Source organism: Periplaneta americana, chromosome 4 (assembly GCF_040183065.1).
Source record: "Periplaneta americana isolate PAMFEO1 chromosome 4, P.americana_PAMFEO1_priV1, whole genome shotgun sequence".
Lineage (NCBI taxonomy): Eukaryota > Metazoa > Arthropoda > Insecta > Blattodea > Blattidae > Periplaneta > Periplaneta americana.
In genome coordinates, this window is record NC_091120.1 from 27,885,813 (window position 1) to 27,912,453 (window position 26,641).

Here is a 26,641-nt window from a genome sequence, read left to right on the forward strand (position 1 = left end):
ATTGGTCCATGGCCTAACTATTAATAACATTAACATGAGACTGGGCTCAGTGTTGTTACAGTTAGCATTTGAAATTCTGCCATGTTTGTTTCACTACATATTCCAAAACGAGTGCTCATATTTGGTGTGGGGGAAGGGGAAGATGTATTCTTTGTCAAAATCAGACTTATGAATTCTGTATTTATTTTAAGGAGAGAATTAGAAGATGCAGTAACAGATTTCTAACATTTTTTGCCTTGTCTTGTGCTGAGTAAACTGATCAATGATTTTGGACAATTCCATTTTCTCCAAAATGTTGTCCTCTATGAGAATGTTAGAGAGTTGTGACGATCATCAGTCGTGCTTGTGCGCATATTTTACTATACATCATCATCACACACTTTTAACTCTTCGTATCACAAGTAATTGTGTACTCTTCTCAGCTATGAGAAAGAGTGTTCTGCTGAACAGTTGGAAGTGGGAATACAAAAGGACATCTGGAGAGCAATATCAACATTGCATAAATCTGCTGTAGTCAGTGTTGCCAATATTATCTATACTAATAATAAATCTATAACCAAAATTTTTCTGGTAATTTTTGCTTTTCCAAAAATAATTGGCGTTAACATGTATAATTAACCATCCTGAGACAAAAAAATCTCATTTTTTTTTTATTTTTGTCTGCCTGTCTGTCTGTTTGTTACCTTTTCACACGGTAATAGGTGAACCGATTTCAATGAAAATTGGAATATAAATTAAGTTAGTTCTAACTTAGATTTTAGGCTATGATTAATCATTTTTCGATCTACAAAGAAATTTTACAATGTTACATTTGTTAGGATCAAATTTCTGCATATTTGAAGGACAATACTAAAATTCTTTCAATTATTTATTCCACAATTTGGAATTGCTCGTTAGAGAATTATTTATTATCATAATATTCTGCTCTCTTAAATTAACTGAGCATATTGCGAATTAAATCACTGGCTTTCCCAAAACATGCTATGAAATATTTCATATAAAACAATTTTTATCTCGAAAAGGAAGTTGAAACGAGAAAATTGTATTAAACTCTTTTGTTTGAAATATCTCAATGATAACCCCCTGAAATTAATTAATTACTTATGGTTCACCCTATATATAAGGATCTGTTTCTGAAGGCTCTGAAGTAGCTTGATGGACTGATGGATTTCGTTTATTCTTTTGCAAAGAGAACTAGTTGGTCACCCTAAACGTAATAACAATAGCAGGACTGTCCGAGAGATTCTTTTGCAGTTGCTTTGCAGACCACATGATGGAAGCTGGTAGCTTTGCTGCAGACAGTACCAGTAAGTGAAGAATATTTTATTATAAAGATTCTGTCATTAACTTATCTTGTAATTTTATTACAGTCTAAATATCCTCTTACATTCCATCATTTTACATTGTACACCGTATTGCCCAAATGCATTTTTATTGTAATTTTAAAATGTTATTAAAAATTATATATAATGTAAAGTGTACCGGTACCTGTATTGTACATCATTTTAACATTATAATATTGTTCTTTTTTTTTATCTTTGCATATTCTAAAATGTCACTAATTAACAATTATTTATGTTGTTAATGGTCATTTTTTGTAGATTCTATTTTCTGTTTTATTTTATAGGTTTCTTCATTGTTACTAAAATTGCCTAGGCCTAGGCCTAGGCTACTTAAAATTGTCTAAGAATGTGTCCTTTCTTGCTGTTCACCTTTCTTTGGTAATACTATTGTAAAAATTTACCAAAAGCTTACGTTAGCTTAGCTTAGATGATGTTAAAGCTGTCTATCCCAGTAGACTATGAGAAGATTTGGATGACAGCAATTGAGTTCGGGGATTTTCAAGTGCTGAGAAAGACTGGTGAATTTTTGTTCAGTGGCATTGTCAGTACTAGTCTGTGACAAGCTAGAAGCTAGTGTAATGGTGGATATACAAATAAAGTTACATTACGAAAACAGTGTACGGTATCTATTTCATTATTATTTGTTCTGTTTTACAATTTTTAATGCGTATTCCATTAATACAAATTATGCGTATTTCACATAACATCATATCGTATGTTTTATGTTCCTACGCTTCCCCATTATCACATAGGATGTAAGGAGGAATTTCCTTTATTCACTATTAACCACCAGATATTCACCTCCATTATGACACGGCTCTCATTTCAAACGTTACTTATTACATTTCTGAACTTTTTTTTTTTCAATATAAAATAATTTAATATTCAACTTCATCTCCACAAAAAAAAAAAAAAATCCCATACAAATTCCACGATTTTCACTTCCATAATACTAGAAATACCTGTGCGCTAGTTTATTCAAAATTACTTTTTCTAAGCAACGTAGATTACGTAATTTACGTAAAATATGTATCATGTGATATATGCGGCCAATCCTATGTAGGGTAGAGACGATAAAAAAAATCCTCTTGGGCGGCAGCAGGGGGAGGGGAATTTTTGCAGTTAATAATAATGAGAAGTGCGCACAAATGTGCATTAGTTTTGGCCTATGATCTAGGATTCCACCAGCGATTTTCTCTTTAAACACTCACTGAAGTTGTGTCATCTAGCGTGTTTTCAACTAGCTCATTTCTAGTTATGAGTGTTGGCGACTCTGACATTGATTTGCATACGTCAAATCTGGCTGGTATCTGGTGCGTTCAAAACCAGTGTTGCCAATATAGCGTTTTTGTCGCAAAATCTGCAGACTTCTGAAAATTTTTCGGCGACAAATTCATAACTTTTCTATTGCTCAATTAGGAATTTAACGACTTTTTCCGTAGGCTACTCTGTAGCGACAGAAATAAATCTTTCTCTGTTGATGATAAGGCCTCTAGCGACTTTTGAACTACTGTTTGGTGACTCCGTACACTTCCGTTGGCAACGTTGCTGAAAACCGATCAACATATGATAGTTGTTATTGTTGCAACGCTGTATTGTATAGGTGCGATTACAGTGCAAAGTAGGATTGGAAAGGGAAAGAAAGGGGCTGGCTATTTGTTTTAATTAGGACTAAAATCGATTAATGCTGCATTTTGTTTTGCAAGTAAGTGATATTATTGGGGTGTTGATTACATTTTATAAAGAGACATTAATGACACATTCATTGAAGCAGCGTTATGGTGCAAAATACAGTCTATGTCAGAGGATGGGAATATTGGTGATTCAATTACGTGTTCTTAATAAGAGAACGAATTAATAATTACAGCATTTCCTTTAATGGAACTTAAATAATCACATAACCTCAATCCTTTTTAAATTTTTCACTTGGTTCTTCTAGATCAGCGTGCACAACACGCTGCCTGCCACTATGTTTGCTGCGGCCTGATAGTAAAGTTTCAAACTTCGAATTAAAAAAATATATATTTAAGCAGACTTGCATTAGTAATTATTATAAATTACAGTAATCACTAATTAGTAAGACATTTTTATGTAAATTATTTATTATTGGAGGATGTCTGCGGCCCTCCAAAAGAACATTTTTTTTTAAATATTGGCCCGGAGTATTCATAAGGTCGAATACCCCTGTTCTAGATCTTGTAATAAATAGTCACATAGAGTAGAGATATAATGTGTTTTAGATTTAATTGTCTGTTTCTCTAAAAGTAGCGATTTTGCGTTACAGAAATTAGGAAATAGATATCACAAATAGATTATATTTTGCAATTTAATCCCATTTTCTAAATTTAGGGTTGTCGTATAGGCCTATTAAGTGAAATCGGGACAACTTTCCGGGATTAGTGTTGGATACAGTTGGGAGAGATAAATACTAGTAACAAATAATAGCCTGCGTACAAATATAAAGAAATGAGTTTATTTTTATATGAATAAGCATACCAGTCATATTTTTCTGACTTTGTTATATACATTCCAGCAGGTTTCTATTTTTTAAAATATAACTTAGTCATAAAATTCATTAAATTTTTCATGTAATAAAGAATCATTAATCTGATGTCCTATATTACAAATAAATTCGACAGACTTCTCAATGTTTTTCCACTGAGGGATCTCGTAGAAAAATCACCCAATAACAATTTAAATCTTCAAAATATGCCACCCATTTTTCAACATATAACTTATTCTGTGTATGACATAGGCTACATTATAAAACTTTCTTTCTTGAAAGCGTTTACTTCACAGGCTAACAAATTATTTAACACATTTTTTTACTTTAATGCTAAAAAAAATGTGTATTACATCTTTCATTAAGATTGGTTAGCAGATTCTCTAATATAAACGATACCTAGCTCACAAACAAACATATATTCTTTTTATATGTTTAATCCGTAGATCAGTGGTCAGCATTTCTTGACTCGTGACTTGCTCTTAATACACAAGCAGGACGGAGGGGTAAAGCATGATCTCCCCTCCCTTAGCCATCACTTGTTCATTTAACTGTAAGCAGTTTGGATATTCTTCCCCTCCTATCTTCCCCTTTGCTGTGTATTGCGGGCTGCATTTTATATGATGTAATTTTTTCCGACCACTGATCTCACTGATATAGATCGTTGTAAAACGCTCATTTGAGAATTCAAGAAACCAAAATAGGCTTCTGACTTTGGATTTTCAAAAAAATCGTATAACCTAGTATCTTGAGGCAGTTTTCTAAGGACATGAAGCAAGATTTTAATGCCTCAAATAACAATAACAATAAGATTCTTTCAACAGTTGGCTTAACCATTGGGCTGTAAACTAAAACCATGTTGTTATTTAGTCAACTGTTCGAAGACAGATTGGAACCTCATAAGTGACACCAATAAGGCATCGCTCATAAGGCATCTAAGCCAGGAGATGATTTGGTAAAACCATGGGCTCATGATTATATACATCTCACAGAAGCCAGTGAAGCAAAAGAAAATTGTGCCTCTTTGGTGTAGCTTTTCTGGAGAATCACCAATTATAGGCCTACCTACATACTTTATTCAATACATACACAACTCTTAGTAGAGATTTCATGTACGAATCAGTCACAAACTGATCGTCCACAATAAAAGGAAAAAACGGAATGGGAATTAGTTAAATATTTCACATAAAGTATGCATTGGGGACATAACCTTTTCATAAGCTAAATTAGCATAGAGCCTATCTTAAATTATTCTTATATTTGAGAAGCTCATTTTCAAAACGTCTCTTTTCCACCTGATAACGAAATGAACTTTCTGTGTCCATGCATTCTTCAAATATAACTCCACATACAACTGTCATGATTTGAATTCAGAATGCCCTCTAAACCATTAAAATCTTGCGTTAAAAGTGACTATTGGAAGAGTGGAGTGACTCTTCTCCACAGCAAAAATTGCGATAAAATATTAGTTCCAGTTTTGGAATCGAAGAGCCTCATGTGCCCATATGATTCTAAATGCACCCAACCTCTTTGATTTCATTGTGTGTCTCTTACCTAGCAGGTAAGGAATTTTAGACCTGAAAACGTTTTTCGTGATTTCCTTTAAAGATATAGGAATGGACAAGGGCTGTTTTGAAAATAAGCTTCTCATTTGTTCTTTTGTTATGAAATAGTACCACAGTCTAGTATATACAGTCGCGAAGCTTGAGTTGTGAGGGTGCTAGGAACAATAGACTGTGCTGGTACTATTTCGCATTGTCTGTAATGAGGTGATATTAGCGATCCTAGTGGTTAGCAGCTATCTATGGATGCATATTTAGTACGTATTGAGCTTCGTGACTGTATATGCTACACTGTGATAGTACTTCAAAATCCTCAGTAATGTTCTAGGAGTGCTTTCTGTTTAACAAAATTGATGACGTCATGAAATCTTGAATATGATTGAAAATATCAACTTTTTTCTCCCCTCTTTTCTATTCATGTCTCACTCTCCTCTGCTCTCTTCTCTAAGTTTCTTTATTTATACTTGTTAATGGACAATCAATACTTCTTCTTCCCTTAGGTATATAATATATTAGAATTCGTTGGATACTTGCAGCCATGGAAGCTTCTATTTCTGAAGATAGTTCAACTTCACGTGCAGAAGAAATGACGTGGTTGGAACTAATACGCGAACTAAAAGACAGAGAATCTACTTTTAAATTTTGTCAGAAACACAATCTACTCCCTTCTCATACTAAAAAAGACTGTGTACATTGTGGTGCAAAAGGAAAAGTTTCTATCAATAAATGTAGCAGAAATAAAAACATTCCATATTCTTTAAGGTGTTCAGTATGCGAAAGAAGAACGTCTATTACAATAAACACATGGTTCGAAAATGCTAACATTACAATGGAACAAAGTTTACAACTCATATATTGCTGGCTTCTTGGCATGTCACTAGAGTATACTGCAGCCGAAACGAAAACCGCCATCAGAACCACCCTGGATTATTTTAGTTCCTGCAGAGAGGTATGTTATGCCACTATAACCAACAATTCAGAACCTATAGGTGGGACCGGGCATGTAGTAGAAATAGATGAATCTCGTATTACAACCAGAAAATATAAGCATGTTCGACTGTTACCTAATGAAGAAAAACAAATATGGGTATTCAAAGGAATTGACAGGGAAACTAAAGATTGTTTCATTACAAGAGTTAATAAGAGAGATAAATCGACACTACTTCCAATCATTCTACACTTCATACTTCCGGGAACTAGAATCATTCATGATGGGTGGAAATCTTACAGTGCCCTGGAAGAAGAAGGGTATATACATGATATCGCCAATCATAAAATAGAATTTATAAGGCCAGACGATGCTGAAATACATACTGAACGTCTATGGAAGTCTTTAAAAACTGCAGTAGGACGAGAGAGACAACCTGGACAGAGAGACGAGATGTATATATTCCAAATAATTTACATGCGTCAACAAAAAGCAATAGGTCGTACAACCCCCAGCAAGATGTTCCTGCCATTTCTCAAACACATCTCAGAATTTTATCCAGGCTACGGTAAAGATGGTTTGAGTTCCGTAACTTATACACAAAACAAGAGAGAACCAGTTAATGACCCAGATGATATGGACGACAGCAACGATACTGAAATCGAATAACAGCTTGCATTATGAAGAAACAGCCATCAATTCTACATACATGGAACAATCCTACAAAAATTGTAAGTAACTTTATGAAACATTTTAATAATGTTATAATTAATGTTTTTATTTTTGTGTATCTATGGGTCGTGCCAATGGCATCATCAGTTTCATCATAAACAGGTAGCACTCCTGGAAACATTTTTAATTAACTTTGTTAAGTAAATAAAGGCTTGATGTAAATGGAAATGGTTGATATAATTCTGCACTTGTCATGCATGAGTCCATTCTGTTTTTAAGCAGAGTTGCCAGATGTACGGAAACAAGAAGGAATATTAGAATTAGAATTAGCCCGTAGAATTCCTGTAGGGCAAGGGCCTCTTGGCTGGCAAGGTTCCTATTTTGGCATTCCTGCGTAGCCAGTTCGGGAAAGATCCTCATTCTTTTGATGCTGCATCTATCAGTAGTCTCCACTCTCGGCGGTCCTTGGCTGTTGTCGTCCAGTTGGATCCAAAGTGAAGTTTCAGATTGTCCGCCCACCTTTTTTTCTGTCGGCCTATCCTTTGTCCGGTTCTTGGGTCCCAGGCTCTTGTTTTGTACGCCCATCTGTTGTGGTTCATCCTCATGACGTGGCCCGCCCACTTCCATTTGATGCAGGTAGCTGATGTTGCTGCGTCTTTGATGCCTGTCATCTTCCTCAGGTCTTCGTTGCGGATTCTGTCATTGAGGCTACGCCAAGAATCTTTCTCGCCAACTTTCTTTGGCATGTTCCTAACATTTTTCTTTCTCTGTCTGTTAGAGCCCAGGTTTGGGCTCCATATAGTAAGAGAGGAAGGATGCAGCTGTCCAGTATATCTTTTTTTCATTCTTATACTGTATTCTTGGCTTGTGAGGATAAATCTCAGACTCCAGAATTTTGACCATGCTGCCGAAATACGTCTCTGGACTTCTTTGCAGGTAACATTGTTGAATGTCACTATTTGTCCTAGGTAGAGTAAATGCAAGAAGAGCTTGCCACGGAAAGATGCGCGAACTTTCGGAAACGTTCGGGTGCACTCGACCTCGCTTCGATTCGATTGGCAGTTCTCAGTCGTCTGCTGGCTTGATGTTTGGAGTGAGATTTATCACAGCGCATGAAACGTAACCTAAACCTAGTTGCAGAGTAACTAATAACATTGTTGAAAATACAGAAGCACGAATTCTTTTACATATAAAATCACTGAATGAAATTACAAAGATGTTATAGGAAATATGTAATCGTGTAATAATTAATATTTGACATTGTAATAAAATACTAATAACTAATACTATGTGATTTTATTAAAATATTCCGATAACTAGCGTGGTACTATGGTCGATTTATTTTAATCTGTATATACTCCTTATGTTACGAGCGGAGCCTGTTTTGTTTTTCATACATTTATAAACGTTGTAAATAATTCCCTAGTTTAACTATGTAACGTTTGATTAGCACTTCATAATTTAGAGCCAATGGGGGCATTGTTAAGTACATAGAATGTTATACAGAACTGTGTTATTTTACAAACACACTTTGAACTCTATAAAAATCCTAATATGAGGGATAAAACGCAGAATATGTAACGCATACGCTGGCTTCTACCCTCTCTGCACAATACATTTCACGATATGAACAGCTCAAGACCGTGCTTTCGAATGCGCCCTGTAATCAGTATTACGCGTGATTCATAGCAGCCCTGTAACGAGCATGACGGCACAAGGACTGAATATCGTTCTCTGCGCATCAGTCAAATGGGCAAGCTTTCTTTGCGTTTCCTCTAGGTGTATTCGGTGACGTATTCTAGTTCTCTGTTGTTTATTTGAATAATTTCCTCGTTGCTGTTGGTCATGAGTAGACCTCAGATTTTAGGTAGAAACCTATTTTGTTCCTCATGATATACACAAAAGAAAAGTTGTATATATACGAATTATGGAAATATATGTTCGAAAATGGTGGTCCTACACAACCTAAAAATACCTAATTTCACGTTAGAAACTATTTTTACCTAATTTTACATTTTCCAATGTCTACAGTTGGTAATATGGAAACGCTGTGTAATTCTGTAGGCCAGTCGTGCCTTGACAACAATCGCAGCTAGTAATCTACACTGATGCAGCCCCGTACATGATTGCTGCCGTTAAATTACTTAAAGTATTTTACCCTGCCTTGCTCCATATTACTTGCCATGCCCATGCCATGAATTGCATAGCTGAGACGATACGGCTTGAATATCCACAAGTGAATAAGCTGGTTTCCACAATTAAAAAGGTTTTTATTAAAGCACTTACGAGGATTCAATTATTTCGAGAGCAACTTCCCGATGTGCCACTTCCACCAGAACCTGTTCTTACCCGATGGGTAACATGGTTACAGGCCGTGGAATATTACAGCAAGCATTTGGAGGACATTAAGAACTTTGTTTTGAAACTGGGGGAGGATGCAGTGAGCATTACTTCAGCCAAAAAACTTCTGCAGGACCCAACAATTGCCCGGGATATTGCATTCATCAAATCACATTATGTATTTCTGGTCCCCATTATTAATGCTCTAGAGTCTTCAGGCAAACCGGTCTACACGCAACTGGGATTGATAGAAGAGGTGACAGAAAAAATCAACTTGGTTCCTGGTTATGTTGGTGAAAAAGTTTCTGAAAAACTCAAATCAGTGCTTCAAAAAAACCCAGGACTGACAGTTCTCCTCACAGTTGCTGACATCTTGGCTGGCAAGACACCTGAACATGAATGTGCTGTTCCCTTGCATCTAATACCAACATTTAAATATGCTCTGGTGTCATCAGTTGATGTGGAACGCTCATTTTCAGCATATAAGATGGTGTTATCTGAGAAGCGATGCAGTTTCTCAATGGAAAACTTAGAAAAGGTGTTAGTTGTTTACCCTGGCTCTAATTATGGACATGTACAATGAAATAATGTCAAATATTTCGGCTAATTTGTAATTCGAAATGAAATAATGTCATTTTTTGTTTACCTATTTTTGTAATTTTATAATAATAGGAAATGCGCACAAGTGTGCAGAGTAGTTAGTCTATACTGAGTTCAGTCACGGTTTTGGCATTCTTCTTGCAGTTCAGAACGTGATATTTGCCACATTTTTCACCACACAGTTTGCATATGCAGTTTTCAGATACTTCATGGAACCTATCTATGCCGCACACTTTATGGTGGAATCCGTGTACCGCCAGTCTGGTAACAACGTTCCTCATTTGCTGATTAGCTCCTTCCCTGCTTCTGTCGGTCATGGCACTGGTGGTGTAAAATTCCTCTTCTACTTCCTTCCTCTTCTGCAGGATCTCGATTAGTAGATTCTCGTAGGCCTCCGTAGTTGGCAGCAGCAGCAAGTGTCGTAGGTCTTCGATCAGGAAGGGTTCTCTGGTGAGCAGGTATGCGAGTCTGGACGGTGTGTATTTCGACACACGAGCACCTTCTTTTTTTAAGTAGGTTGCCTTGACGTTCTCCCAGATTTTGAGGTCTCTCTTTTTCAGGCGCTCCCATATTATATGTATTCCATACGTCAGTATGGGTACTATTTTTGCCTTAAATATTTTCATCGCCGTGTCAAGGGTGAGTGACTGTATGTGATTTACGTCATTCATTGCTCTAATTGCCGAGATCGCCTTTTGTTTGACGTGCATGTTAAACGTTGTTCCAGAAGTTTGGAAAGTCACCCCAAGGTACTTGTACGAGTTATCGATTTGTAACCTCCCGTCTCCAATCTGCATTATGTCTTTCTCTGATACTCGGCCACCTTTCCTGAATATCATCTGCGCGCTTTTTTCTTTGTTGATGAGGAGTCCATTTGTCTCGGCCCACTTTTGCAGATTATGTAGGCATTCCTGTACGTCTTCTGGCTTGCCGGAGGCTAATACCATATCATCTGCATATATATAAATTCTGGTGGAGTTGTTGTGGCTTATGGTGTTTCTTATTACATCCGCGGTTGCAAGGTTGAAGAGCAGGGGGCTAAGAGGGTCTCCTTGGAGGATGCCGTTCGTCTGTGTGATAGGGGCTGATATTTCTATATTGTTATTTATTGTGATGCTGTTGTATTCTAGTATGTTTGTGATTATGCTCGTGAGGTAGTTGTTTGGCCCTATCATTTCTGCCATTTTGTCTTTTACAATCTTCCAATCTATTAGATCGAAGGCCTTGCTATAGCCGATGAAGACTGCATATAGTTTTCCCTAGGGGTGTCTTAGTTCATTCTGGATGTCAGCATTGAGGTTCGCAACGGCTTGTAGTGTCGATCTGCCTTTCCGGAAATCGAACTGTTCTCCTGGCATGAGGTTGAGGTTATCGGCTTCTTCATTGAGTCGGTCCATGAGCATCGTTGTAAAGAGCTTGAAAATTGTATTTTTTAGTGCGATGCCTCTGTATGAGTCCGGGGCTTCTGTGTCCCCTTTCCCTTTGTAGATGACTTTGACGGTCGAGGATCTCCATCTCGTGGGGATACTGTTTGTTTCTACACATTTATTGAAGAGGCTGGTCCATATATCCGCTAGTATTTGCGCCGAGTCTTTCAGTTGTTCATTTGGTATGGAGTCCGGGCACGCTGCTTTCTTCGGTTTCAGTTTTTGTATTGCCATTGTTACTTCTTCTTTTGAGAAAGCTTTGAAGTTCTGCATCCCCACTTCTCCCACGTTGTACGCCTTGTCCCCGTTTTCTTTGTTTAGGATATTCTTGAAATGTGTCTCCCATTCTTCTATTATTATGCCTTGTGTGAATTTCGGCCTCCTCGGTCGTAGTGCAGTGAATGGGTTTGCTACAGCCTTCTCAATGATCATTTGCCCCTCTTGTTCTATATATTTGTTCTTTTTCTCTTTTAGAAGCTTTTTGTATTTCCGTCTTGCTTGAGTATATCTTTCTATATTTGGTGTTGTTCCCGCGTGTTTTACTCGGTGCAGGTCTTTTAACACTCCCTGCCTTTCTCTGTAGCACTCCGCGTCGAACCAGGGTTTTGCTTTTCTTTCTCGGGAAGTGTTTTGAATCTGGGCCGATTTTAGGAGGCATTCCAGGCGACTGGCTGCCACCTCAATATTTCCGTCCAATATGTTCTTCTTTATTTCCTCTACCTCTGGGGCTTCCATTTCGAGCTTGGATTTGTCCAGGTGCCTTCGTATATTTCTTCTTGGTGGCTGGCGTTTGTTTTCAGTGCTTTTCCCAATCTCTATAGTAGTAAGAACAGGAAGGTGTTTTCTGAAAGGGGTGGCTGTTGTGTTTGATATTATCTCCTTGAACTTCGCTTTTGCCTTGGAGTTGACGAAGACTAGGTCGATCGTGCTTTTACCATTGTGGCATATGTAGGTAGGGTTGTCTGGGTCATTTATCATCTTGAAATCTTCTTCATGCAGAAATTCCAGCAGCAAGTTCGTTTTAGCACAGGGGACGTCTGTGTGGCAGTTGAAATCTCCTGCTAACAATACTGCCTCATTTTCTGTTCTTGCAAGTGCTTCACTTATGCTCTCGGTTATCATCTCTGCGGAGAGGTCTGGTTGGAAGTATCCGGCGATTATTGTGAATATTTTCGTTTTCACTGCTAGGAGGTTTGGAGATCTTATTATTATTTGCACTGGTGTTAGGGCTGGCTTAACATAGCACGATATGCCATCACTCGGTCTTCCTGCTTCACCGCTTGTAGCTAGGACGTGGGTTCCGTAGTAGCCCTGCATGTCGCTCTCTTTTGTTGTGAACGTTTCGGTTAGTAGTAACACGTCTTGGTTTAACATCTCTATTGGCATGTTTCTTTTGACACTTTCAAGGCCTTCTACATTCCATAGAAGTATGTCCCACGTTTTCTTGTCAGAGTGTTGCTCCTTGTTGCCTTTTTCGTCGAAAAATATATTGCCTTACTAGAACTCCGGAAGGCCAGAATTCTGCTTTGTTGGCTTCGTCTAGGGATTCGAAAGGGATGCCTATTTTAAATGCTTTTAGGTGTCCGAGAATGTTCAGTTCTTCGCATTCAATCTCTCCGGTGATTCCCTTTTTATGCAGGTGTGCTTTTAGTTTTTCCGCAGTGGCTGTTTCATGTAGCTTTCCTACATATATCCATGCTCTGCGATTTCCCGTCTTCAGGTCGGAGCTTTCCGTCATGGTTCCAATAATTCTTGGTCTGTGTTGCCTCCTTTTCCTAATGACTTCTGTAAATGGTTCCCCACTTTCTGATTCGTTGAAGTCCGGTCCTGTTTCTCTAGGCTCGTTTTCGGCATTTTCTTTTCTCTCTGTTGCTGTTGTAGTTTGAGAGTCTTCTGCCTTGTCTCTTCTGTGATTGTTTTCAGTGTTCTGCGTTGTTGTCTTATGAGAGTCGTCTGTGAATGCTGAGCATGGCTCTTGGTCTCGGGTGTTTCTTTGGGTGAGGGTGGTGGGTGTTGTTTCAGTTTCAGTTGGTGCTTCTTGTTGTTGGCGGCCCGTTTCCTGGTTCGTTGTCATACATGGGGCTCATGTGGTTGTCTTCCATACTTCCTCGTTTTGGGTGTTCTCCCGGTCCGCAATCTTTGTTGCTGGTTCTGGTGATGATGTTGACTTATCCTGCTGTGACAAAGTCTGGTGTTGTTTCGTCATTGGTGCTGTTGTTCTTCCCCAGGTGGCACATTTTTCCAATTCTTTTGCTACTGCTTCCTGTATTTTCTGGATCATGGCTGTTTTTTTAGAACCTATTTTGATTTGTGATAGAACCTATTTTAGGTACCTAATTTAAGATTTTTAGGACCTAAAAGTCCGAGGTCTAGTCATGAGTTTTGTTTTCTGGAGATTAGTTCCAGTCCAGCTTTTTTACTCTGCTGGACTAATTCTTGTATGCCTCGACTTAATTCATCCGCGGAAGTTGTAAACAGGATGATGTCATCTGCGAACCTTAGGTCTCGGAGTTTCTGTCCATCTATCTGGATTCCCCAGTCCATCCTCATTTTCCGAAAGATGTCTTCTAGCAGGCTAATGAACAAGCTGGGCGATATGGGGTCTCCTTGTCTGACTGCTCTCGTTAGCCGATATATTTGACTTAAAAACACTCGAACAATATTTTCATACTCAAAAACAAGCGAAATTCCTTGGCTATTCACAGTGAACTCTAAAATCAGGGTTTTTATCACGTTTTAGGTTATAACTCGAAAAGTAGGGTATTAAGAAATATTTACACATTTTTTCGATTTCTGAAGGTGTATATGCCCCCTTAAATTAAATTCAAAGATTGTCTCCATTCTTGAATCTCTGGAAAGATTTTTCATTTTGTCTAAGAAGGAGGGAGGAAGAGGATAATTACCAAAATAGATGTCTGAACCAGTTTGATCACTTCAAATACTGAAACAGGTCTGTTGTATGCTTCTGCTGCTGTATTGACGATAAAGAAAAAAAATATATATTCCACCCCCAGGGTCAGGATTAGTATGATAGGTACCTTCAATTTAAAATCAATGTTTATGCTCGACCATGCCGAAATGTAGTAATTATACACCTGGTAGCAGTCCTTTAATGCATGTCATTAAAGTACACCTATTCATTAAAGTTCAGGTTTTCGATTATTCCTGGATATGCAATCGAAAGGCGAGGGAAACATCATGGAGGCTGGAAATTCAATACTGTCGCAGAAGGTTATGTTCTGTTACTATAATAATTAGCGTTAATTGTAAATAATATTCAAATAAATTCAATTTGTCATCTCGTTTTTCAATTCTAAATCAATTTCCAGGTTATATCAAAATTAGTTCATGTTATTCTCTAAATTATATCAAGGTCAGTGACATTATTGTTCCTCGGAAAAAATCAATACTTTCGCGTCTGCGCACATCTCACAATTCACGAGCTATGCACAATGTCACTTCCGATCTTCAGTCAGATGCAAATAAAATGAATACTTCTGAATAATTTCAAGTTAGAAATATGGTCGAGCATAAAAAGTCGTATGAAACTTGCCTATAATGGTAATTAAGACGCGAGTATGTTTGTTTATGAAACGAGCGCAAGCGAGTTTCATAAACAAACATACTCGCGTCTTAATTACTATCATTATAGGCTCGTTGCATAATGTACTATTCTATAATTTTGCCGCAAGTATAATGAAGTCCAAAGTATTTATTTTCTGAATATGTAATAAAAGGATTTACAGTTTGGTATATCCAATTTTCATGTTTGTAATTTTTGTGAACATGTTTCTAAATATTGGAAATCAATGTTTTATGCTTTATCTACATTTTTTAATCACGTTTTCATACATACATAGTATTACACTCATAATGTAAAGTCTAGGTTATCTGGGTGAATGTTATTATCTTGAGGTCGAAGTTAGTGACCTTTTGATCCCATTTGTCATATAAGGAAGTAAAATAACTTCATAATGCACATCAGAGTTTTTTGTGATACTAAATTGTAATAAATTGGAATGTTTTGTTTCGTAAAATTCTGACATAATAAACGCACATTGTTGTATTTTTGTGTCCCTAGTGAACAGTCTGGGAATACTAGTGCATTGTGCTATATGAAGGGGGTTGCTAATGTAAATTGGTAGTTATAATGTTTTATCAGCTAATAGCTTGATAAGTTGGTTGTGAGTCTTAACTGGTAACTTTGCAACTGCAACAACGTTTTCATGAAACGGAGTGAGTACCCATCTCTTCGAGAAATCATCGTTATCTTCTGGAAATAATCCCACAACTTAATTTTTATTTCACGTAAAGGAGTTTTCTTGTTCTTCTGCAAGTGGTTAATAATAATAATGTCTTCTTGATCAATTTTTTTTTTCAGTATAAACGTGAGTATAAAGGTAATGGCATTTCTTTTTTCAAGGCACATAATCCAAATACCAAGCTCTTCAATAAAAGCATTGACTTTATCATTAACAGAATGTTTTTCTCATAGGCCTACCCTAGTAAATTCAAATTCATATAATTTAAATGCGAAAATATATTCGCTAAGAAAGTCAATAGCAACATAGACTTTTGCTAAACTCTAGAAAACAGGCAAGCAGATTGTTACAGTATTAGTGATTGTGCCGCGTCGAGCCTCAAAATAAAGGAAAGGAGAAACTGAGTGAAGATCAGTAAAGATGGCTATGCAATGTATTCCGAATAATAAAATTATCCCTGGACCAAAGACTTTGGCTAGCTTAGAAGATGTTGCAAAATATAAATTTACAATGAATAATGTGTTTGATCAGGAAATACACACGATTATTTTCCATGGACCAAAAAATTGTATCATACTGTCCAACCGAGTGGTTACGTCGGATCTCGATTCCCCCCCCTCCCCACCCATTATGATTACTATCATCATGATCACCATCACCATCATCATCATCAGTGCTGCTACTATTAATCTTTTTCATATTTCTACTGTTATATTTAAATATGTACTACTTTTAAATATTTACAATGGATGTAAATTGATTTTCTGCTCTTCCTCTTTTGTAGCATATTAAACCTGCAACATGATCCGTGGAAGAAGACTGAACTTCGCTCTAATAACAATACTGGTCATTATTCTGTCATGTGAAGTTGATGGATGGAAGCGGTTTTTCAGAGGAAGAAGACAGGATGGAATGCTTGGTAAACCTAGAACTCCACCGAACATAACTTTGCCTCCTGATGAATGGTTTGTCCAGCAGTTGGATCATTTCAATCCAACAGATTTTCGGACATGGAATCAGGTAAATCTTTTGAAGGTTTCTTTTCCATACACTTTTTAAACTACAGTAAAACCTCGATAAGACGCGCCCGGTTATTACGCTATCTCGTGTAATACGCTATTTTTGTCTCAAGTCCCGCATAATACGCCGTTTTTGTGGAATATTTGCGATGTAATTGTCAGCAATGTACTGTAACAGCACTGAAACATCTTGATGACTGAACTCACTGGTGCCATTAACCTGAAAAGTATTGATATTCGACCCTTTACCTGCACATTTAAACCTTCATACTTCATACCTTAGTATACCCCACCCTCTTGTTACACCCTCTTATTCGACTCCTTACCTGCTCGCTTAAAGCCTACATACAGTTACAATACCTCACCCTCTTGCTAACCCTCTCTCTCAAACAGCATTCCTCACTCGGCCGTAATAAAATTCTGGAAATTTTTGCTGGGCAGTTTGTTGTCCTTTAGTGTATTGAAGTGTCTGTGAATGTGATTACATTGATAATGAGTGTTAAACAAAAAGCGCTTTCTGTGTCGGAAAAATTGGAAATCTTACGAAAGTACGATGAGAACAGTACTCATCGATATTAAGAACAATAATAAAAAATCGCAACTCAATCACTACAGCTGCGACGTCGGGAGGATATAATCGCAGGAAACTGAAGTGTGGTAAAGATGAGGGCTTGGAGAACACGCACACGGCAAACAACTATAAATGACTTTTTTTCCGAAAGAATTGAGTACAGTACATATTGTAAATATCTTTGACTTACAGTACAGTAATTACATAATGGAGTAATACTGTATTACCTTTCATGAATCTTGTATTTCAATAAAGAAAAATGCTAATAGATATTGTATATAAGTCAAAATTAGTATACCCGCCTAATACGTGGTCCCGGTTAATACGCGGTTTACACGCGGTCCCTTGAACAGCGTCTTATCGGGGTTTTACTGTACTTGTCTTGTCTTACATCCTTGCTTGTCACACATACATTCTATTTTGTTCTTTTTTCTTCTGGATATCCAATCCCTAACTAATCTGTTGTCTGACATCATAGATACATATGCATACCATCCTGTTCTAAATATCCAATCTGCTATTGTTTGTACTTTGCACAACTCTGTTGTATGTTAATTTCTCAGATAGTGCTTGTGTTGTGTTTTTTTTAAATCTCAAATACTAGTAATGTTTAACTTCTTGTTAGAGATATTTCAGGAATGCCACTTTCTATGTTCGTGGTGGTCCAGTGTTCCTCATGATTGGTGGTGAAGCTGCTGCTAGTGCAGAATGGATGGTTACTGGTCAGTGGATAAACTATGCTCAGCGTTATAATGCACTCTGCTTCCAATTGGAGCATCGATATTATGGTGCCAGTCATCCCCTCAGGTGAGTTACCAGAATAACAAATATTTAGCTTGATAGGAGATTGGAATTTTTCTGTGTTTTGGGACTAGAATGTTTTTTTAAATAAATGGCAATATTTAGGTACATTCTCTAAATCAAAATAAATCTGTAGTCGAAATTTTTCTGGTAATTTTCGATTTTCCAAAAAGAATTAGTTCTAACATATATAATTAACTGCCCTGAAACCGAAAATCGCTTTTTTGAAATTTTTGTTTGTATGTCTGTCTGGATGTTTGTTACCTTTTCACGTGATAATGGCTGAACCGATTTATATGAAAATTGGAATATAAATTAAGTTCGTTGTAACTTAGATTTTAGGTTATATCACATTCAAAATATTTTATGTAAAAGGGGGATTATAAGGGGGCTTGAATTAAATAAATCTAAATATCTCCCTTATTATTAATTTTCATGAAAAATGTTACATAACAAAAGTTTCTTTAAAAATAATTTCTGATAAGTTTTATTCCATGCAAAATTTTGATAGGACTGATATTTAATGAGATAAATGAGTTTCAAAATTACAATAACAACGCCATCTAAGGCGGTGTAATGAAATAAAAAACAAATGACTTCGTCTACTGTATAAGGGGTTTTGGACAACAACAATCGAAAGCTATGAATCATAGTCTAAAGAGAATGTTTCTGTGTTTGTATGAAGTAATATCGGAAGCTAAATTAACCGATTTGTATAATTGATTATTAATTCACCATTGGAAAGTGTAGTTTCTCTAGCTGGACATAATGCTATAATGTTATTACAGTAACTTCTGAGTGAATCGAGGACAGGTAAGATTAAAATAGCTTCTTATGCACAGAAAACTTGATAGGCATTCGTTTCCTATATTTCCTAAAATAATTTTTATGACCAAATGAATGGTCTGTGGATCAAAATGACCGCATTTTATTTTTTTTTAATACAATTTAAATTAAGTAACATAATGAACGATTTATCCTTCTGTCAAACACGAATGTTCCCTGGATCAAATATCCTATTTTAATTATGTAATTACTTTATATTTATAACAGGTGCAGCAGAGCGCACGGGTACGGCTAGTAATTTAATATAAATTAAGGGTTCAGAGCCATAGTGGGCCAAGTGCCATTTATTAAAAACGGAGAAAGCAAGGGTTAAAGATAAGTGAATACCATAGTTTAATGAAGATTGACATATCATTTAGTTTTAATGTGTATACTTTATTTTACTTGCTATATGTTTCCATTAAATTATGGTATAGTCGTACCATCGGATCTGTGCCCTCATAAGATATGCGAACTGAACTCTTAATTCCTTCTCAGCCTCGGTAATTCATTTCTCTCTCTGCATTCCTAACTCTCTCTTTTCCATCTCTCTCCCTTTCTGTCCCCCACTATTCACAATTTTGGCCTTCTTGCGGGACAGTTTACAATATTTGCACTTGCAGTCCAGTGTTGTCAACTCAACATGAATACTGTAGCACGGAGTGGCGAAAGAAATATTATTAAGCAAATACGTAATAGCATTTTGCGATGAAGAGAAACAAACAGGTCAATATCTGTTTCCTATAAATCAGGCAACAAAAAGAGCAACTGATATCACAGGTGAGGCTTATTTTATTTCAATTGATTATGTATTAAAATTACTTACTTAACTAATACTAATAATACAACATTTTATGTAATTTATATAGACAGGTCAGAACTCCTAATAAAGAAAATCAGGAGAGAGGAAGTCTGTGCAGGAGATGAAAAGCTAGAATCACCAGAGAAGAACAGACCAAGGGAACTTTTAGTTATTGTAGATGATATGAGCCGATGTATTTTAAGAAGAAAGATACAAGAATTTTATACCGTTCAGAAAGAAGTTTCAACATTAAAGAAATTACTGAAGCTTGCGAGAGAAGTAATAATTTCCAAGGTTGGAGAGAAAAACTACGGAAAGTAATTCGAGATATGGGATTTAGGTTTAAAAAATGTAGAAATACAAGATGTATTTTGATTGAAAGAAATAATATTGTAGCATGGAGGACCAGTTATTTATGACACCGTTTGACGGAAGTTTGGCAACATCCCTATTCGGCAAGGTTTGTGGCCTGCTGTTTGACGTGGTGGGAGGAAAGCGGGTGGAATGGAGTGAGTACAGGCGTTAACTTTTCCAAGAACAACGACAGCGCTGAAGGGGCACAGATCCGATGGTCTGACAATACTAACTACATTTTAACCTTTGTTTTCTACGGTTTTAGTAAATGGCGCTTGGCCCACTATGGTTCTGAACCCTTCAAATATGAATCCTAAAACTCTTAGATTTTCGGGTATTGTCACTTTAAGAAGTTCAGATGATTGGTCTCTGTCAGCTGGTTCCAAACACAATCATCCCAATATATTTGTCCCGATTCAGTTTAGACTCCATTTCATTTGGTCCCAGATTCTAATTTGCCCCATTGCATATTTTCCCAGATTGCAAATGGTAACCGTCCCTCAATTTCGCTTGCCTTGACTAATTGAACAAAGTAGTTTCTCCCATAAATTATTGGAAATGTCACGTCTAAATTTTGTCTTTTCTTCTACGTTAATGTCTAATGGAAGCCATTCATCTCGTTTATTACCATGAAACTCGCACCACATATGCCTCACTTGGGTCCTTGGACATATTGGTGTAAGAGGAAACGAAAGAGCTGATGAGTTAGTGAAAGCAACAGCCTCCAGCAGAGAAACTCCGACCTACACTCTACAACTGATATCATATATCACGAAACAAATAAGACAACAGACTCATCAAAATTGGAATACTAGATGGACGACAAGCACAACTGGATCACTAACAAGAGACACCTTCTTCCCAACAATCCACGACCAACTCAAACCTACTTTCATAACAATGCAGTTTCTTTCTGGACATGGGAAATTTGGAACTTACTTCGACAGATTCAACATTCCAGCAGACATCAACTCTACTTGTTCTTGCCACGAAGACCTTCACAGTGTGAAACATCTTCTGTTTCAAGTAAAGAGATTTGAACTAAAGACATCTCCTAGACTGTAACACCGAGTACAGCACTCCACTATGTGTGAAGTGATTAAAAAACCGTGTTGCTACAGAGAATTTATAGATATGTTAAACTTTACCTTTAAAAGACTGTAGAGCTACCTTTCACCATTATCTGTCTACATAAAATAAGTAGTATACCGTATAACCAAACTAAAACCCTAGCATACCGCTTTGTAAATTAGGATTCTTTTGAGTGGATATTTAATAATGAATAATAATATATTATCATGAATAGTAAATAAAGTGACACACAAATCCAATATGCACAATGGTGAAATGGTCGGAGATGTGAATCACCTGCAAAAATCATCAGTTTAGAATGGATGTTGAATTTTAGAAGCCACTGACTCCCATCCTTATCCAATGCATATCTGTCTGGTATAATCTTTAGAATTTATAATGTTACGTTTTTGGATTTGGTGGAAAATTCTGTGTTCTTATGCATCAATAATTTTTTTCTCTTTGTGTTTTGGAAAGCTTCACGTATGTTTTACTTGAAATTGCTCTAACATGCCTATTAACGATAGAAGCAGAGGGCTTATTGGATGTTTGTACTGTTCTTTTATTCATGCCATTACCTCTGTGGCATTACACTTACCCCAATCAGTACCATGGGTATGGTTGATGAACTTCAGCATTTCCTGCGTGTTAATGCAATTAACATTCATTTCTTCGTTCACATCTACATTCTGTTTTCCTTCTTGCAGCACGATGTCTAGTGTACAGAAAGCATTTCTGTAATAATTTGGGATGGCCTTTTTCAAATGTAGTGAGACTCAGGCAGCCATCCATGTTTCATGTTACTGTATCCAGGCAATAGCACCTTTGCTTACACAGCATAAGAATATTTAATGTGATTATTATCTGGTACAACCTCTCAAGAGATCAATTTAATTGATCGGCCTGGGTAGCTTAGTCGGTATAGTGCTGGCCTTCTGTGCTCGAGGTTGCGGGTTCGATCTCGGCTCAGGTCGATGGAATTTAAGTGTGCTTAAATTCGACAGGCTCATATCAGTAGATTATTTTAATGTACCGAAGTGAATATGATATTTCCATGCAGATATTCTGCGTCATCATACGATGAAAGAGTAATGGAACGGAGAAAAATTCTCTCCGGCACCGGGATTTGAACCCGGGTTTTCAGCTCTACGTGCTGATGCTTTATCCACTAAGCCACACCGGATACCCATCCCGGTGTCGGACAGAATCATCTCAGTTTAAGTTCCAACTCTTGGATGTCGCAGAATATCTGCATGGTAATATCATATGTACTTCGGTACATTAAAATAATATATATGATATGCGTAAATCACTTTGTGATTTAAGATGGCGCTTATTCCGTCGGATCCCGGCCAACTAGTCACTCATAAGTTCATAACGAGTGCACCTCAGCACATGTGTGGACTTCGGTCCTACGTTCATAGACATCTATGACGTAGTGCAGAGGGCGGCCACTATAGGGAACCCAAGAGTTGGAACTTAAACTGAGACGATTCTGTCCGACACCGGGATGGATATCCGGTGTGGCTTAATGGATAAAGCATCAGCACGTAGAGCTGAAAACCCGGGTTCAAATCCCGGCGCCGGAGAGAATTTTTCTCCGTTCCATTACTCTTTCATCGTATCATGTCAGTAGATTTACTGGCATGTAAAAGAACTCCTGCGGGACAAAATTCCGGCACACTGACAATGCTGATATAACCTCGGCAGTTGCGAGTGTCGTTAAATAAATTTTCAATTTAATTCTAGTACAAGTTGTTGCAGGACAAATTTCTAACTTGGGATGAGCTGTCATAGTACAAATTGTTCGAACACGCCACTTTAATCATCAGACTTCAAATGTCTATGCAGTGATGCATGTAAACTAAAATATGCCTTATTTGAATGTACAGAGACCTGGGTGTGAAGAACATGATGTTTCTGAGCAGTGAACAGGCTTTGGCAGACCTTGCATACTTCATTCAAGGCATGACTGTCAAGTACGATCTGCCTTCTGACACCAAGTGGATTGCCTTCGGAGGCTCTTACCCAGGGTCCCTTGCTGCTTGGCTGCGAGCCAAGTATCCACATCTAGTTCATGGAGCAGTGTCAGCCAGTGGACCCCTCTTGGCTAAAGCAGACTTCAGAGGTTCGTTTATTGTATTTTTATTTATAAAAAGTATTGTGCAGACATTTCCCATATTTATTACGCATTTAATTTCCTCCTGAGTATCATTTATATTTGTTACTGTTGCTCCAAGATATTTGAATTTTTTCACCTCTTCAAAGGATAAATTTCCAATCTTTATATTTCCATTTCGTACAATATTCTGGTCACGAGACATAATCATATACTTTGTCTTTTCAGGATTTACTTCTAAACCTATCGCTTTACTTGGTTCAAGCAAAATTCCCGTGTTTTCCCTAATAGTATGTGGATTTTCTCCGAACATAGTCATGTTATCCTGGACTTTCCTAATGGCATACTCTAGAGCAAATTTAAAAAGTAAAGGTGATAGTGCATCTCCTTGCTTTAGCCCGCAGTGAATTTGGAAAAGCATCTGATAGAAACTGGTCTATACGGATTCTGCTGTACGTTTCACTGAGACACATTTTAATTAATCGAACTAGTTTCTTGGGAATACCAAATTCAATAAGAATATTATATAAAACGTCTGTCTTAACCGAGTAATATGCCTTTTTGAACTCTATGAATAACTGATGTAATGTACCCTTATACTCCCATTTTTTCTCCAATATCTGTCGAAAAAAAAATCTGATCAATAGTCGATCTATTATGCTTAAAACCACACCCTATAAAAATATACTTGATTTAATTATTTTTTAGTGCATTAAGTCATGGTGATAATGTGTAATACATAGTTTTGTTCAAAGTTACAACCCAAGAGATAGGTATTTGTATATGGGTAAGTTTTATTTCTGGAATGAATTTTTGCTATAACGTGCATTTAATGAATTCATTATTTTCGTTTCAGTAAACATTGAAGTTGTGTAAAAGAAATTAACAGCGATAATTCAACCTCTACTGTATTTTGTGTTTTGTTTTTCAATTAATATTTTTATTTTATTTTTTCAGAATATTACAGAGTGGTTGAAGATGATCTGGCCATATCGAATAATTCTTGTGTTACTGCTATTCGAGATGCTACAAAACAATTGAAAATGCTGTTAAAACATCCTTTTGGACAAGAAACTGTTAATAAAATGTTCAAGTAAGTAGCAGATTTTTAATCCAGTTTTGTAATATAATAAATGATTTATTTCGTCCATGCTGTACTCAGCTGTAGGCCGCGTCTCTGTTGAAATATTGCCATCTAGCTCGATTTCGATGGCTTCCTTGATGACCAGGTCTCAATAACCTGATGTCTTGTCCAAGATGGTGGTGGCACCGAAATCTATCTTGTGGCCCTTTTCCAGGCTGTGTTGCACTACTGCCGAGTTATCAGGATAATACGAGGCGTGTTCTTAAAGTAAGTTCCAAAAGGGTGTAGAAAGTAAACGGGAAAATATTTACAAACCATTTTTGTAGCATTGTATTCCCCACACTTCAATTACTTCTCACCATAATCTCCACCATTATTGAGGCATTTATTGAGTCGTGGCACAAATCTTTTTATCCCCTCATTGTAGAATTCACCCGCCTGCAAACCACTCCGCAACATTTGTGGAAAATTCAAGGAAAGCGAAGAAATTGTGAACCTCCTGTCCTCATGAATTTTTTCATCGACAGCACACACCAAATCGTCATTGATCAAAGATGGCGACCGGTATGCTGCTCGTCATGCACAGAGACGCGGCCCTCGTTGAACTTTCTAACCCATCTCCTGATCATTCCATCACTAATGGCATCATCACCATACACCTCACAAAGTTGATGATGAATGTCAGCTGGTTTGATGTTTCTCGCATTCAAAAAACAGATAATAGACCACATCTCACAGTCGGCGGGTTGCTCGATCACTTTAAACATTTCAACTGATCACAACTAACCACACACACGGACTGAAGCTCTGAAACTGCATGCACAGCTTGCCTGAGGACTGAAGAAGAAAACACGCATGCGCAAAATAACGATTGCAGCGATGTGACAGCTATAATTGAAAATGGAACTTACTTTAAGAACACGCCTCGTATAGTCTTATGCTGTGTTGATGTTCCTTGCAGCGTTCCATAATGGTGCGTCCCGCCTGCCCAATGTAGCATTTCCCACACTCACAAGGTATTTTATGGACACCAGGTATCCTAAGACTAAGGTCGTCTTTAACTGGTCTCAGCAAATTCTGAATCTTTGTGGGCGGCTTATGGATGGTCTTAATCCCGTATTTTCTTAGCATTCTGCTAATCTTGCCTGAGATGAGGTCATAGAATAGAAGTATGCCATGCCATTCGTCTCCTCTTGTTTCTTGGTGGGTGGTTTGTCAGAGAAGGCCCTTCTGAGGGCCAAACTGATTTCCCTGTTGTCGAAGTTGTTCTGTTGGAACGTAGGTGACGGATCTCAGAAGTGAGAGATTCTCTTGGTCCAAAATCCCCCTCGTCCTATGCAGAAGGTCGACAGGACTGTTCGTTTGTGTGCTGGGTGATGGTGACTGCGTCCATTTAGGTATAAGTCGGTATGTGTTAGTTTCCTGTATACCCAGTGCAGTAATTGTGCATTTCCATATGGTGAAGGATCGGTAGAATGGAGAAAAATTCTCTCCAGCACCGGGACTCGAACCCGGGTTTCCAGCTTCATGTACTGGCGCTTCATCCACTAAGCCACACTGAAAACTGAAAACTAATTTATTTCGGTACATCATAGTAATATGATAAAGCGTAAGTAATCACTTTGTGATTCAAGACTGCGCCATGTTCCTTCGGACCCTGGCCACTTAGTCACAATGAATGCACCTCTGTACTTGTGGTTGGATATTGTGTCTACTGTTACACAAACTGTGACACAGTACATGAGGGTAGGCCAACATAGGGGAACACAGTTGGTAGAACTTAAAAATGAGAGAGATTCAATCTGGCATTGGAACTTGAATCCAGTGTGGCTTAGTGGATAAAGCGCCAGCACATAAAGCTGGAAACCCAGGTTCGAGTCTCGGTGCTGGAGAGAATTTTTTTTCCATTCTATCTATCCTTCACCATATTTATGTACACACACACACATATATATATATATACACACATATATTATTGTTGTTTTCTAATGCCAGGCATTTGACAATAAAGTCATTTGACCTCTTACACTCCAATATTTTTCAAAGACATTATCATGGTTGGCCACTGAAGTACAGATTTTGAGGTGTTCCGAATCCATTTATTGGTTTGAGTTGCACAATGGGCAGTTAGGGGACTGATATATTCCAATTCTATGCAGGTGTTTGGCCAAACAATCATGGCCTGTTGCCAATCTAAATGCAGCTACAGACGATTTTCGTGGTAAATCGGGAATTACTGTGGATTATGATGCAGAGAGTTCCATTTTTTTCCCTTGTGATTATGTTATCAAATTTTGTTTGTTGAAGTCTAAGTATGTAGATTTAATAAGTCTTTTCACAGAGTAATATGTAGATTTA

General features: G+C 37.4%; 1 protein-coding gene across 3 annotated transcripts in view; it reads left to right on the forward strand.

The window, feature by feature from the left end:
- The first annotated feature begins 2,890 nt into the window (after nucleotides 1-2,890).
- Nucleotides 2,891-26,641, forward strand: part of LOC138697638 (putative serine protease F56F10.1) — a 37,034-nt gene continuing 13,283 nt past the window's right edge. Inside the window, exons 1-6 of one of the 3 annotated variants that reach the window (XM_069823063.1) lie at nucleotides 2,905-3,048; nucleotides 5,909-7,067; nucleotides 16,422-16,657; nucleotides 17,853-18,034; nucleotides 22,973-23,208; nucleotides 24,157-24,292. In XM_069823063.1, the coding sequence (XP_069679164.1) occupies nucleotides 16,439-16,657; nucleotides 17,853-18,034; nucleotides 22,973-23,208; nucleotides 24,157-24,292 (773 nt within the window). In that variant the 5' untranslated portion in view covers nucleotides 2,905-3,048; nucleotides 5,909-7,067; nucleotides 16,422-16,438. Of the gene's footprint in view, nucleotides 3,049-5,908; nucleotides 7,068-15,386; nucleotides 15,612-16,421; nucleotides 16,658-17,852; nucleotides 18,035-22,972; nucleotides 23,209-24,156; nucleotides 24,293-26,641 lie in introns of those variants that run through there. The other 2 variants (XM_069823061.1, XM_069823062.1) reach the window with 2 other exon arrangements.